Source organism: Magnolia sinica, chromosome 1 (assembly GCF_029962835.1).
Source record: "Magnolia sinica isolate HGM2019 chromosome 1, MsV1, whole genome shotgun sequence".
Lineage (NCBI taxonomy): Eukaryota > Viridiplantae > Streptophyta > Magnoliopsida > Magnoliales > Magnoliaceae > Magnolia > Magnolia sinica.
Genome location: NC_080573.1, coordinates 56,182,389 through 56,199,604, shown reverse-complemented (window position 1 = coordinate 56,199,604; position 17,216 = coordinate 56,182,389). Strand labels below are relative to the sequence as shown.

Sequence of the window (17,216 nt, the reverse complement as noted above, 5' to 3'; positions counted from 1 at the left end):
ATATCAAGACTTGAAACAAGTCACTTGAATCAAGTCGGGTTGAGTGAGTCATTACTGAACCTGCAAAGTGACTCGACTAGATAGCTGGCTAGTTCACTTTGCATAGTTTTGAGTTGAGTCAATGAATTTTATAACCCTGCTAAAAAGTATTGAGTTCTTTTGGGTTGCTTGGGCTTGATATTTTCCTTCAACCATATCCAAGAAACATTGTGGATGGAGGAAATGGAGATACAACAGACGACCATTACCATCGTTACATGGTAAACATCTCCCTTCCTTTTCTATATGAGGATTACCTCATCAATTAAACTCGAGATGTATTTTTTCGATGTAGGAAGACATAGAGTTTTATGCATTCTCTTGGTATAAATGCTTACCGTTTCTCGATTACTTGGGCAAGAATATTACCTCGTGAGTTAGAAAATTTTCACTTCATACTAGTATTATATTTTTTTAGAACATGTTATTAATTTTCTTAAACAATCTCAGGTGGAAGAACCAGGGAAGTCAATCCTACTGGAATCATGTTCTATAAAAAGCTTATAGATGCTCTTATACTCAGAGGTATTGTTATTCAAAAGGCTTCAAAATCATGCACATTAGTCAATGCCTGAAAATTAATAGATAGCCATTGTGAAATATAATCCCTCCATCAAAACTATGGGCCTAATTTGGGTCGATTATGCTTTAATGCAGATCCATTATGCCAGTGGAAATTGTCTATATTGGAAGTGAATTAGACAGCTCCCTGCTTGTAATTTGAGCAGTGTATGTGCTGTTTGTTGCAAATTGCTGAGCTTCCGAATGAGAAGCCAATGTACATGTACTCTAGCATATGGAATGTTGTCTGTGTTCCCTGTTGCTATTACATTTTTTATTGATATATTTGGTCTCTCACCATTGAAAATAATAGTAATAAGAGAACCATCTGTTAGTTTCATTCTCTCATAATTTTCATAATATTTTGACGAATCCATCCATAGCCATGTACATGCCTTTTATTTCAAAAGGACAGTCAATAGCTTCCGTACCTGTTAAATGAATCACAGAACCTGTTAAAATCAAGTGCCTGCATTCCTCTACTTTTTAATATTGATGATAATGCCACAAAATTCGTTTTAAGTTGCTAGATCTGTAGCATCGTATAATATGTTGGGTTCTTTAGGAACTTGCTCTGAAAGTAGACTCTACCAGTGTTCTTGATATACGTGTTCAGTGACTGAAGTGTTCTTTTAATCAGTAATCACCTCATTAGAACTGTGGCAAGATTTTTTGTGTAAGCTAGTCTTGCATCTGGGTCTCCTTATTGTAAAGAAACCAAGGATTTGGTTTCCCAACTCTAACATGCCAGCCCTGAAAAAAGCTGTTATGATTATATCGAAATTCAACATGTATAAACACTATAATGCTCTTTGTACAACTTGAACGTCAGTTATGGTTGTCATTTATTTTTATTTTTTCTTGATTTGATTTTACCTCATGCAGTTCTATGACAAGTTTAATATTTGCCATAACTTTGCTGAACTTCTGAAGTACCTATGGAATGTGTCTAGCCATTGCAATGCATGGAGGCAGGTAAAATTATTTACTTAATAGCAGCCCTTTTTAAAATTTTCAGGCTTTTGCATGCAAGTATTGGAGACTGCTGAATCCTTAGTTCTGCATTGAATTTATTTTCTCCATATTGGTTCAGATTGCAAGAGAAGAGGAGAAGGGAGTGTATTTGAACTTTCTGAATTTCTTGATCAATGATGGCATCTATCTTCTTGATGAAAATCTTAATAAAATCCCTGAAGTCAAAGGGATAGAAGCTGAGATGGCTAATACTGCAGAGTGGGAGCGAAGACCAGCTCAAGAGAGGCAGGACAGGACACGCACCATGCATCAAAGGAAGGCAGAGATGTCCCGCCATTCCAACGCTTTCATCGCATTACCAGGTTCTATTCTTCTTCTCTCAATAACCCATTTAATCAGATTCCTAAAGCCTTTAGGTTTTCTTATTTCCTTTCCTATTTCAAGTGGGTATGGAACCTTAGAAGAGCTCTTGGAAGTCATCACCTGGGCTCAGCTAGGAATCCATAATAAACCCGTAAAAAAAAAAAAAAAAAAAAATCATTCTGGTACAAATTTAGATAAATTTGGTGTGATAAATTATTGGTACAGGTATAGATAATAGATTATAGAATGCAAACCAAACAAAAGCTCATGATATTTAATGATTAAGCAATCTAATATGGTGTAAATTTCATGATAGTTGGTGCAAATAAACACACTTGAGCAGGTGGGCTTGGATGGAACAATCTTTCTGCTAGAAATAATTCTACAATTTAATCATGAATAAATATGGGTTTAAACTTCTGAAAATTTACTAATGCAGGTAGATTCAGAGAACGTGGAAACACAGACCCAGCTGAGCCGTACGTTTTTATTCTAATCCCCCAATTATGTGGAATTTCATTCTTGCTTCCTAATTATCTGATCATATAATTTTAATGTCGGTGATTCATTAGATCAATAAAAAAAATGTTCATGTGAAATTCAAGTTGCAGAGGGCATGTCAGTTCGACGAGCAGTTTCTCATTGTCGAGGATGATCCATTTTTGGCTTGTGGGACCCAGCAAATGCTATACTGCTGGATTGGTCGGAAGGCCATGTCTGGACTATTGGACTGGTAAGAAGGAATTCAAACATATTGAAAAGTATAAGTTGGGAGACCTTAAATCTTTTCACTATCTTAAATAATCGAATTTCTATGAGCTCGTTGGTGTAGCAAAACTATAAAACAGGAAAAATATTAGTTGAACAGGCCATATCACGAGTAAATCTGTATTTGCTTAAAAAGTTACCTCAACATCATGAATACTCAAAATTCCAAAACCACTAACATTGGCATAAAGACGCCTATGTTGGGTGTGGGGTGTCTTGTGTTTTGGGCCAGAAACTATTACCTAAAAGGGTCAAGTTGGTCATTTTTTACTTAAATACTGTTGATTTTGTTTTCTATTGGAAAAGAAGTCTGACGGTTGGATGGCTGGGATTCTTTTATGGGGGAGATTTTTGATCCATCACCAATCCATGAAACTATCTAGAACACTTAAAGATTGGTCGCGCAGGTAATGTGTTCTTGTAGGACATGTGTGAGTCCAGAGAAGCGATCTAGAACACTTACAGATGGGTCCTGCTTGTAAGTAATACTAGCTGACAATACATATGGAATGAGGAAAACCCGCTGATTAGTTGAATTGGAATTTTCAATAGAGGACATTCTTGGGTCAATCACCCATCCAATGTGAGGCCATGAAATGAAAGTTCTGGATCACTGAAAGACTGGCCCCATATGTATGGTGTTGGCCTTAATGAAAGCTATAGTAGCTCAGTCCTGAGTGTTTCTCTTTTGAGCAAATTTCCTCTCACCTAGCAGGCACTTCCAAGTATTTGCACTGGCCTAGAAGTCAGACAGGTCTGCTTATTTGGATGATGGCATATATAAGTTGTATATGGGCTGTACATAATTCCTTTTGATGACCAATTTTCCATAGACGTTTGGTTCGAAACAAAATTGACAAACGACTCCTCTCCAAACCAACAATCTTCTCTCCCTTCCTTACCATCCATTTGGAGTTTCTTAATTACAACAGCATTCATATCAGCATGCAACACCAACCCATCTCCCTTAGTTGTCTGCACCTTGTTTTCCAAACAAACTGGAACTGATTTCATATATTTACCCTCTCCAGCGGATCTAGGATAGCAATTTAAGAGCACCAAGCAATCACGAGAGAACACAAATATTTAACATGGAAAACCCTTGCGGGAAAAAATCAGTACACAAAGCGACAAATCTTCACTATGAAAATAAAAATTACAAAGAGAGAAGGCTTACTCAATTCGAACAACCTTAAATCTCACACTTGCTATACCCTTTGATAACCCTAAAACCCTTTTAGAAACCCTTGGAATATCTTTAGGAAGCCTTATAATACCTTAGAATGGCCCCAGAAACTCAAATTTATAGATGAAAAAACTCCACTTACGCACCTCCCTAGAAATTGCATCAAATTTATGCAGTACATGCTGAATCTGCGCTCCATCTACGTAACCCTCCACTAGTTAAAGGAGGGCTTGACTAGTCGAAGGGACCTTCGACTAGTCAAGCCAGTCCCTCTCCCGAAAATCCCAAACACATCGTTGGTAGACTTCGAGTTGAACAGGGACCTTCGACTAGTCGAGCCGAGTCCCCGACCGGTCAAGCACCTCGGACACCAAAATTGAGATATTTGTTTGGACAACAATATCCACCATGTCTTCAATCTTCAACTATGTAGCTTTTTAACATATTCTCTTATTTTTGCATCATATCAAAGCTTTAATCAATACTTCTCATGCACACTTCGTCCTCCTTTCACATTATCGCCAAGCCCGGAGAAGTTGCACAGAACTTGAACTTTTTCATAGGAACGACCTGGTGAACATGTCTGCCGGATTCATGCTGGTGTGAATCTTCTCTAGTTTTATGCCTCCTTCCTTAAACACTCGTCGAAAAAATGGTGACGAACATCATTGTGTTTAGTACGTGAGTGATAAATACAATTTTTAGCTAAATTGATAACGCTCTCGCTATTATAGTTAACTGGCATGTTCTCTTAATAAAGTTCCAACCGATTTATCATGCCTCTTAACTAAACATCTTCCTTAAACGCTTTCGTCATTGTCATATTCCGCTTCGGTCGTGGAAAGAGCTACCACGGACTAAAGCTTCGACATCCAACGATTGCTCCACCTACTAGTATAAATGAGTATCTTGAAGTAGACTTTCTGGAATCCACACTGCGTGTATAGTCGGAATTCACATACCCTACCACTTTGCCCTGTCTTCTCAAAAGTTAAGACGTAGTCTTTCATACCTCGAATGTATCAAAGTAGTCATTTCACCGCTTTCCAATGTTGCTTGTCGGGTTTGACATGTATCTACTTACAACACTAGTCTATGAAATATCTAGTCTCGTATAGACCATGGTGTACATCAAATCTGCCAACTGTGCTTTAATAAGGCACATAAGATATAAGTTGTTTTTCCTTAATTGATTTAGTACATTATTCTGAGGAAAGCATGAAGTGAGCCATGTGAGGAACGCTTACCGGCTTTGCCTAGTCAATCTCATACTTGATCAACACTTTTTCAAAGTATTCTGCATATGATAACTAAAGCTTACTCCTTCTCCTGTCTTTATAAATATCTATGCCAAGAACCTTCTTTGCAGCCCTCAAATCTTTCATCTCAAATGTCCTTGATAACTAAGTATTCAATACGCTGATTTCAAACATATAATGACCGGCAATTAACATATCATTAACATACAATACTAGGATGATGAATCTATCATCACTCGATGTCTTGTAATAGATACCGTGATCGTATTCACTCCGAGTAAATTTCTAACTCAACATGAAAGAATCAAATTTTTTATACCACTGCCTAGACTACTGTTTCAGGCCGTACAACAACCTCATTAACCTGCAAACTTTTTTCTCTGCCCCTTTAACTTCGTAGCCCTCTTGCTGCTTCAAGTAAATCTGTTCATTTCAACTCCCGTACAAGAATGCGTCTTAACATCCATTTGTTCCACTCGAGATCGTATTGGGCAACTAGTGCCACCATGAATCTGATAGATACCGCTTAACCACCCGCATGAATATCTCTGTGAAGTCAACTCCTTCTCTCTAAATATAACCCTTCACTACCAATCTAGCTTTGTATCTATTCTGTTTCCTTTTGAATAACTACTTGCATCCGATCACTTTTCAGCTCACTAGAAGCTCCACTAGCTTTCAAGTGTGGTTTTGTGTAACGAATCCATCTCATTGTCCATAGCCACCTTTCACTTTTCTACATCAGGCTCCTAAGAGCCTTCTGAATAGTAGATGAGTCACCCTCATTTGTAATGAGGGCATATGTCATGCCCCGAACTCGAAACCGGGCTCACAAAATTCCCGATCGCGAAATCCGGCGCCGACCTCCGTAGAACCCCGTTCTCGGATCCCGATACCCATTCACCAGGTTCCGATCCTGGGATACTACAAGGAGGGTTTCAAATCATCAGTCTGATTCATAATGAGCATAACAAAAGCATAACCCACAAACAATAACCACAAGAACACCACCACAAAATCCACTATGATCAAAAACTTTTGAGTACAATGCGGTAGAAAGGGAAAATACAATGCAACAAAAGAAACAAAACTCCAGAAGCTCGACTGCACGCTCCAACTATGGCCAGACTATGGCTGCGACTGCGTCCTGGCGTCACCTGCACGCATCAATCGTGCATAAGCTTATAGAAAGCTTAGAGGGTGGTGTAAGTGTGTGCGCAATATAAACGTGCTCAAAATGCAAGGTCAGAGTGATGCGGAATCATGGTGATGAGCACATGAATGCAATCAGCCGTACCAAGGCTATGCGGTGCAAGATATGAATGCTATCGGCCATAACACGGCCATGCGATGCAAGATGCAACTCAAGCATACCAAACCTCAACATGTATCAGTATAGTTCTCATTCTGGATAATCACCGGGGTCCAATACACTCCAAATGGCACTGTCGCTCTCCTAGCCGCACAGTCCAAGTGAGCGTAAGAAACCTCACTATCCGCCTGACCAATAGTCTGCCAATACCTATCCGGCACGTCGATAGCGGACCCATTCGTGAGCTGGTCAAACTCAGCCTAGTATTGCCCCCTACCCTCGGGCGAGTAAGGCCACACCCCTTTCCAACCGACCACGACACAGTGGGAGACGCGGCCTCCTGGTATTCGGCCCTCGTGCGCTCATATATCCACTCGGTCTCGATATTGGAGTCATCCTCTGGTACCATCGGGTTTAGGGATTTTCACCCAGGGACGTCTATGGCGCCCGTATGCTAGAACCAAATATTTCCGGTATCCAACTCAGCCATCCACGATGTGTCCATGGAGGCTATGGCCCTGATGTCGCTAGGGCATACAGTAACTGCAATCACACAAATGCAAGTGCATGAGTCACATTATCAGTCATGCAACAGTCCTGTATATACCATGCACTTATATGAGGCAACTCCACCTATCAGGGAGCCCATAAATAGTCTATCCAAAGGTATATGCTATGATCGGTCACTCCTCACATCAGGCATACATATGGTGCGAATGATCATGAATCATGCATCTATACTAAACATGTAATAAGAGATGGGTTCTAGGTATAATGGAGATGGGTCTAGACGGCCTACTTACCACAAGTTTGGGCCTATCAGTGGGCCTTAGGGAGAGCTATAATGCGGACATTTAACCAACATTATCAATGTGGACGTCAAACCAACATCGCTCCCAAGGAATGGCCTTCCATGAATCACATATTGTAATGGGCCTTTTGTACATCTAATTGGGCTTTGACCCAAGGACCCAAATACATCAAATAGGCTACATAGCATGAGCCCCATATCTATATCAAGGTGGGCCTCAATGGGCCTCATAAGATGGACCTAATACAAATTAAGGTGGGCCTCAACAAGGACCACTAATGCATGAAGATGGGCCTCCATAATGGGCCTTAAATTATCTCCAAAAACGGTTGGACAGTGGGATGAAACACATACATTATGATGGAGCCCACACTAATAGAGGGTATGGTTTACAATACTTACATAAGTGGGGCCCACCAAAATGCTCATTTTCCACCCATACTAAGGCCCAATATGATGTTTATTTTCCACCCAACTTAAGGCCCATTATAATGTTTATTCTCCAACCAACTATTCATAGGGTCATGTGGACCAGGGTGGAGCCCACTGTAATATTTATTTATCGACCAATCTATTCCTAAGGTCATGTGATAGGGCCCACTGTAATATTTATTATTTATTTATTTTATACATATATATATATATATATATATTTCAAAATGGCCCACTGAAATGTTTATTTGCTTACCATCCAATCCATTCATAAGGTCATGTGATAGGGCCCACTGTAATATTTATTACCCACTGTAATATTTATTTATTTATTTATTTATTTATTTATTTGCAATCCAATCCATCCCTAAGGTCACGTGGACCTTGAGTAGGACCCACTACGATGTTTGTTTGCCATCCAAACAACTCACGTGGACCATAGGTGGGTAGGGCCCACAGTGATGTCTGTTGCCATCCAACCTGTCACAGGGTCACTGGAACCCCTTTGTATTTTATTTTATTTTATTTTATTAAAAAAATGTTCATAGGGTCATGATTTGGGGGCCCACTGTGATGTGGTCCACTGATCCAGACCACCCATTATGTGTGTCCCACTGGACTAACGGTCCAGACCAATTTTCAGGAACGTCCAAAACTCACGTAGGCCCCACCAAGTGATTTTATATGTTTTGGCATGTTTTCTCATGATTTTAAATGGTATGGCCCACCTGAGTTCCGTATAAGATTGATTTTCGGGGTGGACGTGTGGACTGAGGGGACCCATCAAATGCACGGTGCTGATGGTCGAAAGGAATCATGGTGGGGCCCACAATTGGGGCCGTGAGCCCAGCCCGACCGCGGCAGCGGCTGCTGCTTGCTTCTTCTTCTTTTTTTTTTTTTTTGAAAATCGGTTTTTCTACGGTTTTTCCTAGGTGGGGCCCGCTTCAGTACGATCCACTCCATCCATTGGTCTCTGTGGCTTGATACCAACCCATAGAGTCCAATATTGAGCTTTTTCAGACGTACAGGAGCATCAGGGAGCAAATCAAAGGTAGGGATACTGTTTCTTATATCACGGCCCGCCAGAAAACCAAATCAATCTCATTTTTCGGTTCAACGCCTTAAGTGACCTGAGGAAGAGAATGGACGGTTTGGATTGTATAGAAACATTAAGGTGGGGCCTGCATGAGAGGCCCACCACTCCTTTCCTTTTTTTTTTTGTTAAAGTCCACTGTTGCAACGTCCAGCATCCAGGGACGCTGGACGGTTTGTATATATTCACAAAAAATGTGGTGGGTCCCACGTGAATGTGGCCCACCAATATATATATACAGATACATTTAATATTTATCTTATATTGTATATATATATAAGTACATATTATATTATATATTATATACATATATTATATAAAATATATCATACATATATATATATATATATATACATATAAAAGATGCATTGGGCCCATCCCAACAGTGGAGGGTGCGGATCATCACCTATAATAGAATGGGCCACACCGTCTGATGTAGATGGACGGGGGAGATGTAACACATATCGGTGGGATCCACACCATTACAAAGAAAGAATGAGAGAGAGATAGAGAGAGAGATACACGGTGAGATAGAGGAACCCCGCCACTATGGGCCCTCTTGATTAAATCACATACATCCAAATGGGTCCCACCAACAAGTGGGCCCTAAAATTTAAAATAATGGATAATCACCCACCTTATCTTTCTTCTCCTAGCTCTCCATTGGACTCCTTAGCTCCTTACCTTCACTTTTAATGGAGGTTGATGAAAGATGAATGGTTGAGATTGGAGATGAGAGGGTGGGCCACACTTGAAGTTGAGAGAGTGTGTTGGATGTGTGAAATTTCTCATGGAATTTGGAAAAGTTGCTAGAGAATGAGAGGGAGAGATAGAAATAATGGGTGGAGGGATGGGTGGAGTGATGGTTGTAAGAAAGGAGTGATGAGGGGTATGGTTTAGTTTGAAATTGGTGGAGAAGAGGGATGGTTGAGGTTGAAAATGAGAAAAAGAGGAATGGTGAGGTGGAAAGATGGTGGACTTTTGGAAAAAGAGGGAATGGGTGAAGTACTTTGAGGTAAGGCTTACAATAATGGTTGATTGATGGGACTAATTGTAGAGATTCCCTCGAAATTCGCAACGCGCGGTATTTCTTCGGAATAAACGCAAATCGACATCTTCTTGCCTAGGTATCGGTTCGGTGCGTAAGTCACAGCATTGGAACCGCGGCGATGACGCGATCGCCAAGACATAAGTTTCGGATCGAGCCAACGTCGGTGCACGGGACCTGGCTTAGGATCGTGCGCAAACGCCGAATACGGTGCGAAGGTTGCCGAAACTTGACCGGAAGGACTGTAGAAGCCAGCGGAATGGTACGGACTGGGACACGGGTTTTACAAAGATATGCAATATTAGAGTCGTCTTTATATCTTGCCGGTCCTTCGATCATGAGGTGGGTTTCTTCTTATAGGTGGTTGCTCTACCTAATCATGTACCTCTGTCGCACATCTGTCTCTGCTTAAGTATCATCTATGTCAATCGGGCGTCTACGATTAACCTTCGGGTTCTTTTTGTTCCTCCCGATCATTTTTGTGAAATATGAAGCTTTCATCGAATCGACGTCACAACTAGTGATGACCTTGCATGTGACCTTGTTAAATAACCTTTAACATTTCACACTAATGTCATATCCAATAAAAATATACTTTTGGCTCTATGGTCTAGCTTATCTCTCTTAACCGATAGTATATGAGAGTAAACTTCACAACCAAATATACGTAAATCTGAGTAATCGATCTTATGACCACTCCATACTACCTCTGAAATTTTACATTCAATTATTGTAGAAGGAGACCAGTTCACCAAATAGTAAGCCGTGTTAATGGCCTCGGTTCATAAGTCCTTGCCCAATAGCATTACTTAACATGCATCGAGCCCTCTCCAAGTGAGTACAATTCATTCGTTCACCACCTTTGTTTTGTTGGGCGTGTGACACATTATGGTGTGCCTAATGATCCCTTCATCCTTGTAATATTCATTAAATTCAGTAGAAGTAAATTCTCCACCATTATCAATCATTAAAACCTTTATTTTTCACATTGACTATTTTTCCACCATTACCTTCCATTGTTTGAATATGGTGAAAACTTCAGATTTACATTTCATGAAGTAAACTCAAACTTTCCTACAGTAATCATCAATGAATGAAACAAACCATGACGACTCCCGACGGAAACCTTTGACGATGGGCCCCATACGTCAGAGTGCATATAATCAAACACTTCTTTACATACATATTTTTCAGATTTAAAAGATAATATAGATTGTTTATCATATATATAATGCTCTCATATATCTAAATCAAAATTTTTAAAAGCTGAAATCAAACAATGATCAGATAGTACCTTCATGCCTCGATCGCTCATGTGGCCCAGACGAGCATGCTATATACGTGTAAACATGAAATCTTCAATATTCGTTACCGCTCAACCCTTTTAAGTGCTTCTGATCAACCTATAAAGGTTTTCGTGCCTTTGCGCTCTCATAACCACAAGTGCCCATTTTGTTACTTTAAGGACACTATTGACGCCGGTGAACTTGCACCCTATAGTCTTGAGTGCACTGAGAGAAATCAGACTTTTCTTCATATCAGGAATGTGCCTCATATCAGTCAGGGTATGCTCCATCCCATCAAACATCTTGATGCTCACCGTACCAATAGACACAACATTACAGGCATTATCATTGCCCATAAAGACCTGTCCACCATCGCATTCTCTGTAACTGGCCAGCCAACTCCGATAAGGAGTCATGTGATATGATGCTCCTATGTCGAGGATTCACTCATCTTCATGATTTTCGTGCAAGTGTCCAATCATGGACACAGATAATACATCACCACCACTTGTCTCTTCATCAGATGTGACAACATTGGCTTCCTTGGAAGAAGCCGCTGAATTTTCTTTTTTCACTTTAGGATTGGTACAATCCTTCTTCATGTGTTCAAACATCCCACAGTTTTAGCACTTTAGTTTTCCTTTGCCCTTGCCCTTGGATTTAGATCTAGGTCTTGAAGATTCTGTATCTCGCTCAGAATTCTTGCCTCTCGTAATTAGTGTATCAGAAGATGTCCCTATGTCGCCGTTTAGCTTTCTCATGGCCTTCCCTTGAATGGTTGAGATAATAACGTCGACACTCAGGGTTTTATTTATGGTACACATTGTGTACTTAAATGACTCATACGATGCCGGAAGAGAATTCAATAACATACATGCTTGTTTCTCATCTTTGATAACTTTCTCCATATCCAGCAATTTGCCAACTATTTTATTAAAGTTGCTGATGTGAGCTTCCAAATCTCTACCCTCTGCCATCTTAAAGTTATACCACTACCGCTTTAAGTGTAGGTGATTTTCAGAGAATTTTTTCGCATAAATATCCTCTAACTTCACCCATAAACTAGCCGCAGTTTTCTTCTTCAAAATATTATAGAGAACCTTATCCGTGAGATATAAACAGATTGAGGATAATGCCTTCTTATCAAGAGTATTCCATTCATTATTAGTCATATTAGACTTTCTAGCCTCAAGAGCACCATCCTTGCCTTGCTTGGTTAAGGAACTGATCATCTTGATCTTTCATAACTCAAAATTATTTTTTCCTGAGTACTTCTCAATATCATACCTAGTACTTCCCATTATTGCTAATCCTACATATTCAGATTTGTGCCTCAACGATTTCTCTGATACCACTTGTTGGGATTTGTGTTACGGAATTACACAAATCTAGATTTAGGATAACAATCCAAGAGCACCAAGCAAATACAAGAGAACACAAAGATTTAACGTGGAAAACCCTTGCAGGAAAAAACCACGGCACAAAACAATAGATCTTCACTATGAAAATAAATATTACAAAGAGAGAGGACTTACCCGATTCGAACAACCTCGAATCTCACCCTTGCTACACCCTTTGATGACTCTAGAACCCTTTTAGAAACCCTTTAAATACCTCTAGGAAGCCTTAAAATACTTTAGAAAGATCCTATGGACCCATATTTATAGTTTAGGAAACCCCACTTCCTCACCTCTTTGAATTCACCTCAAATTTACGTAGTCCGCGCGAAATCTGCGTACCATCTGCATAACCTTCGATTAGTCGAGCCTGTCCCTCGACTGGTCGAGCGTCCCGAAAATCCTAAATACATCATTGTTGGACTTTGAGTCGAACGGATTTCGAATTTTCAATGGAGGACATTTTTGGGTCAATCACCCATCCAATGTGAAGCCATGAAATGAAAGTTCTGGATCACTGAAAGACTGATTTCACATATTTGCCCACTCCAGAATTGTTCCCACAAATATTCATTTATCATCAGTGTCCAATAATTCCTAACTTGTAAACCATGCAACATCTACAGGTTGATGAATACCAAGACCCGTTGAAATCTTAGAAGACATATGCTTCCAACTCCAACAATGCTGTTTATATACATATTTTTCCTGCCAAGGAAAGTTCGCAAGCACATCCACCAAATAACCTATAATGGAACTGAATTGTAGACGGTGAATGGACTGTCGTACCTGATAAAACATGTCTTACCAAAATAGTTCTACCACCAATAGAGCATTTTGCTTTCCATCTTGCAATTTTTTGTTTTTGTTTTTGTTTTTGGAGAAAGCAAGCGAGCAAGATTCTTTTCTTATAATCAAATTTTATGCTCCAACAGAATTATTTTTCTCTCTAAAAACCAACAGTTTTCTTCGAATGGGGGCTTTCAACATGCAAAAAGCAAAGGATATGTATTTAAAAAACTGAAGTGGCATAGTGACTTCAATGTTGATACAATTGAAAAGGTGTGCCCCATACCAAGCTCTACAATGATTTTTGCACAAATGAGAGGTTCTAATGAAATTTCAGTGTGAAAATTTTCATTATCTTATCCTTCTCTTGTCTATTTGTATCAAAGCATTGACATTTCATTACACTTTTCATTTCCTGCACTACCAGCTGTTTTGAATGTTCATTTTATGATTTTAGTTTGCTTAGTTGTTTTGGACTTATAGTGACGGAAAAGTTCAGACATAAATTACTTCTGCAAATTACTTGATAACATGAGTCCAGCTAATTATTTTAGTGGTGCATTGTTAGTGGAGCATATGAAATTTTTTCTTGAGTCATTGAAGCCCCTATATCATTTTTGAATTCGATAAACCAAGCAATGCTACAGAAATCTTGCTGCCTTGAAGATGCTCGTGATGAAGTGCAGATTTTGGGAGCAAATATGTCTGCACTTGGACTATCACAGAAACCCATTTATGTTCAAAGTGAGATTCATGTCCTCTCCACCTCTCTTTTTACATGTGAACTCATTGAATAATCTTAAATGTGGCACTCTATTTTTAGCCCCTTTACAGCTTCAAGCTTTTGAACGTGCTGATATTGATCTTGGGCAGTGGCAAAACTTGGGTTCTGGTTAATGCAGTCCCAAGAATCCCATGCATCTGCGATTTCAGAGCTGAGAGGATGCTGGTTCATTCCATTGAGATATCCCGTCCATTTGCAATTTTAGGTATACTAGACACACCCTAAATGACATACTACTTGTTAGATGATATTTTTTTTCCCCCCCTTAGTTTAAAGTTCCTTACATATTATTAGAAGTTTGGTTGAAGTTTAGTTCCATTGACTCTTCTGGAACTTTCAAAATTCCAGGCCTAGATATTTGCAAAACAAAACCAGTGTGGGTTCTTGCCTTTTGGCTTTTCGATTTTCAATTCATTTAAAATCTAATATAATTTGGGAGGTCCAATAAAATGTCCAGTTCCCCAGTTTGCCAGACCATAGAGAAAGAATTGGGGAAGCCCATGGATGCTCTTTTCGTAGATTTTTCTGAAGAACCTCTTGCCACTGCATCTGTAAGATTCTTAGACTAAAGTTGATAATGACAACGAGTATTGTTATCATCATGTAATTGAGATAATTATTCTCTTGAAGTTACTGCAAGTGGTTGCTGGAATAATAAGTTTCTTGTGCATTAATATTTCGCAATGCAGATAGCGCAAGTTCACCGTGCGACTCTCAACAATGAGCGGGAGGTGGTTGTTAAAGTCCAACATGAGGGCATCAAGGAGGTCATATTAGAGGTAACTCACGTTTTTAATATTAATATGATTTGGATGAGAAGTAAGCTAGCAGTCATATTTTGGCATAAAACTTATCTCAGGACTTGAAGAATGCAAAGTCAATAGTGGACTGGATAGCATGGGCTGAACCGCAATATGACTTCAACCCAATGATAGATGAGTGGTGCAAGGAGGCACCAAGGGAACTTGACTTCAACTCTGAAGCTGGTATGAACTTATTTGGGAGTGCTACTTGACCTTTTGTTCTCTAGGTGATTAAGGAAATCATGAAAACGGATGCAGCTGAACCCTTCAATACTCCAGTTAATCCTGTTGCTCTGGGAATCCCTGTAAGTATGCTTTGTAATTAAGATGCTACACTTACAAGCCATTAGTCTATGAATACATCTGCTTGCTACTAAGTACATGAATCTTTAGGCATATGCCTCTACTCAGCTGATTGCTTCTGCTGAGAACAAATGTAATGCTTTCTCTGCATTCGGTCACAAAAATGTTGCTGTGGAGCAGAGTGTTCCTAGGTCCTCGAGTACCATATTGATTTCATCCTTTAAAAAAAAGGTCCTCGAGTACCATATTGATTTCATTATGCATTATTGGGTTGGTTCCAAACATTCAATTATGAGGCTGTACATCTTAGGCTGTACATCTAGAGCTCTTCTTCTTGATGTTTCTCTCTTCTCATGGATTCTACAATGTTCTTGAATTCTACCAGAATGAACTGCTTTTTGCAGAAATAGAGTATATGCAGCAGAGGGTAACTATAATTTCTCACATCTATTCTTACATTACAACATTGGTTGGCCCCACTTCTTATCATTCAACGTAGCCTATCAATGAGTTTGATACCATCAGAGATGCATACGATGACATCAGTATTAATGGTATGTAGTTTGTAGCGTTCTTGTAGTTCTGATGCCATTCATTTGCTAATAGTACATTCAGTATACTAAATATCATGAATTTTATGATATTTGGATTCAACCAAATGCACACCAAAATAGAAATTTGTTTCATGATTTTATTATTTCTCATCTTACTATGCAGGAGATTGACTTGCAAAATGATAATATGTATCTCCGACTAAGGTACCTATTTCTCTCTATATGTACAAGACATCTCTATTGTACATGTAGCGCTAGTGTATGTTTATCAGGATTATTATTTTAATTTGGGGATAACACGTGGATGAGCCAATTGAAAAAAAAAAAATCATGGAGATTAGACTGCGGCAGCCATCCAATGAGTTGCTTAAAAAGGAATGGCCTGCTCAAAAATAGATTAATGTTCCGCAGAATGCATAATTTTCTTTCTTTTCGCTTGCTTTCATGCCAAATACCATATCAATGGAAAAAGAATAGTAAAATATGATGGATTTGATGCAAAGGTGGCACCTATTTTACTATTCATTTTTTATCCTCACCACTTCATAAAATGTCTACCATGTTTTTCTGCTAGGCTCAAGATGGGGCTGATGTTTCAGGTGTCTTGACAGTAATGACTCTAGGGATGTAAGTTAAAACTGGTCTTGTGTAATTTCCAACATTTACTGGATGTACACAATGTCTCGATAATATACTTTATGGACAGGTTTGATGCAGCGGTCTCTAAAACAGCTTTCAAGGGTGACAGCCAATCAAGTTTGCATCATTTCTGGTATGTATGTTACATTCTCACTATGGTTGAGCTATCTTAAAAAGGTAGCTTGTTTGTCCAATGTTCAAGTGAGGTAGAAGATATTTTTCTTGAAACATAATATTCTTTCAGATTTGGGTAATCAGAGTTTTTCCTCCTGATTCAAATTGTGCTACTTCAGTTATTACCTGAATACTTCAGAATTTCTAGGTCCCTTTATTTAATCTTTTGCCAGTTATGCTGTTTGTCGAAGATCCTAAAATTTGATATGGGTTATAGGTATTTGGCTGAGCTGGACATACAGGGGAATGGGATTGATGATCTTGGATTAATTTGAGTTGATATGATTTATCTTATTTTTGCATACTTTCTTATTACTATGATTTTCCATGCAATTGATTGATTTACGACCATAAATTATTTATCCTTTTGGGAATTATGGTTAAAGTATAATTTTAATTATGAGTGATTTTTATTAATTTATGTGTGGTGATGGATACAAGCTTTGTCCTTTGCCAATTTTGAGAGCGACGCGTGCTTCCACTCTATATTGAGATGACCTTTTACTCATCTCCCCTTATTTTGTTGAGTTAACCTATTTGTTATTCCTCTTTTATTGATTTAGCTTATTGCTACTCTTCTCCTTTATTAGGTTAGCCTTGTGCTACCTTCCTTTATGGTTTGGGCAAGTGTCTTGGAATT

The 17,216-nt window shown here is 39.1% G+C and overlaps 1 protein-coding gene and 1 long non-coding RNA gene across 2 annotated transcripts; both read left to right on the top strand.

Moving 5' to 3' along the window:
* Positions 1 to 1,463: 1,463 nt before the first annotated feature.
* LOC131246541 (uncharacterized) lies at positions 1,464 to 15,232 on the top strand. Its single transcript, XM_058246776.1, has 8 exons — positions 1,464 to 1,575; positions 1,694 to 1,937; positions 2,378 to 2,421; positions 2,511 to 2,671; positions 14,561 to 14,654; positions 14,793 to 14,882; positions 14,963 to 15,089; positions 15,165 to 15,232. The coding sequence occupies exons 1-8, from the start codon at positions 1,480 to 1,482 to the stop codon at positions 15,230 to 15,232; spliced, it is 924 nt and encodes a 307-aa protein (XP_058102759.1). The 5' UTR covers positions 1,464 to 1,479.
* A 337-nt stretch (positions 15,233 to 15,569) lies between these two features.
* On the top strand, positions 15,570 to 16,835 carry LOC131244016 (uncharacterized). Its single transcript, XR_009170248.1, has 4 exons — positions 15,570 to 15,636; positions 15,927 to 15,967; positions 16,338 to 16,390; positions 16,481 to 16,835. It is a non-coding gene; the product is annotated as an uncharacterized LOC131244016 (long non-coding RNA).
* Positions 16,836 to 17,216: the final 381 nt, after the last annotated feature.

Bases quoted from the DNA above. Each gene is read 5' to 3' on its own strand.
- LOC131246541 (XM_058246776.1), top strand. From the start codon at position 1,480: ATGCAGTTCTATGACAAGTTTAATATTTGCCATAACTTTGCTGAACTT. The intron at 1,938-2,377 runs GTTCTATTCTTC...TTACTAATGCAG, and splicing joins CGCTTTCATCGCATTACCAG to GTAGATTCAGAGAACGTGGA. The intron at 15,090-15,164 runs GTATGAACTTAT...AAACGGATGCAG, and splicing joins TGACTTCAACTCTGAAGCTG to CTGAACCCTTCAATACTCCA.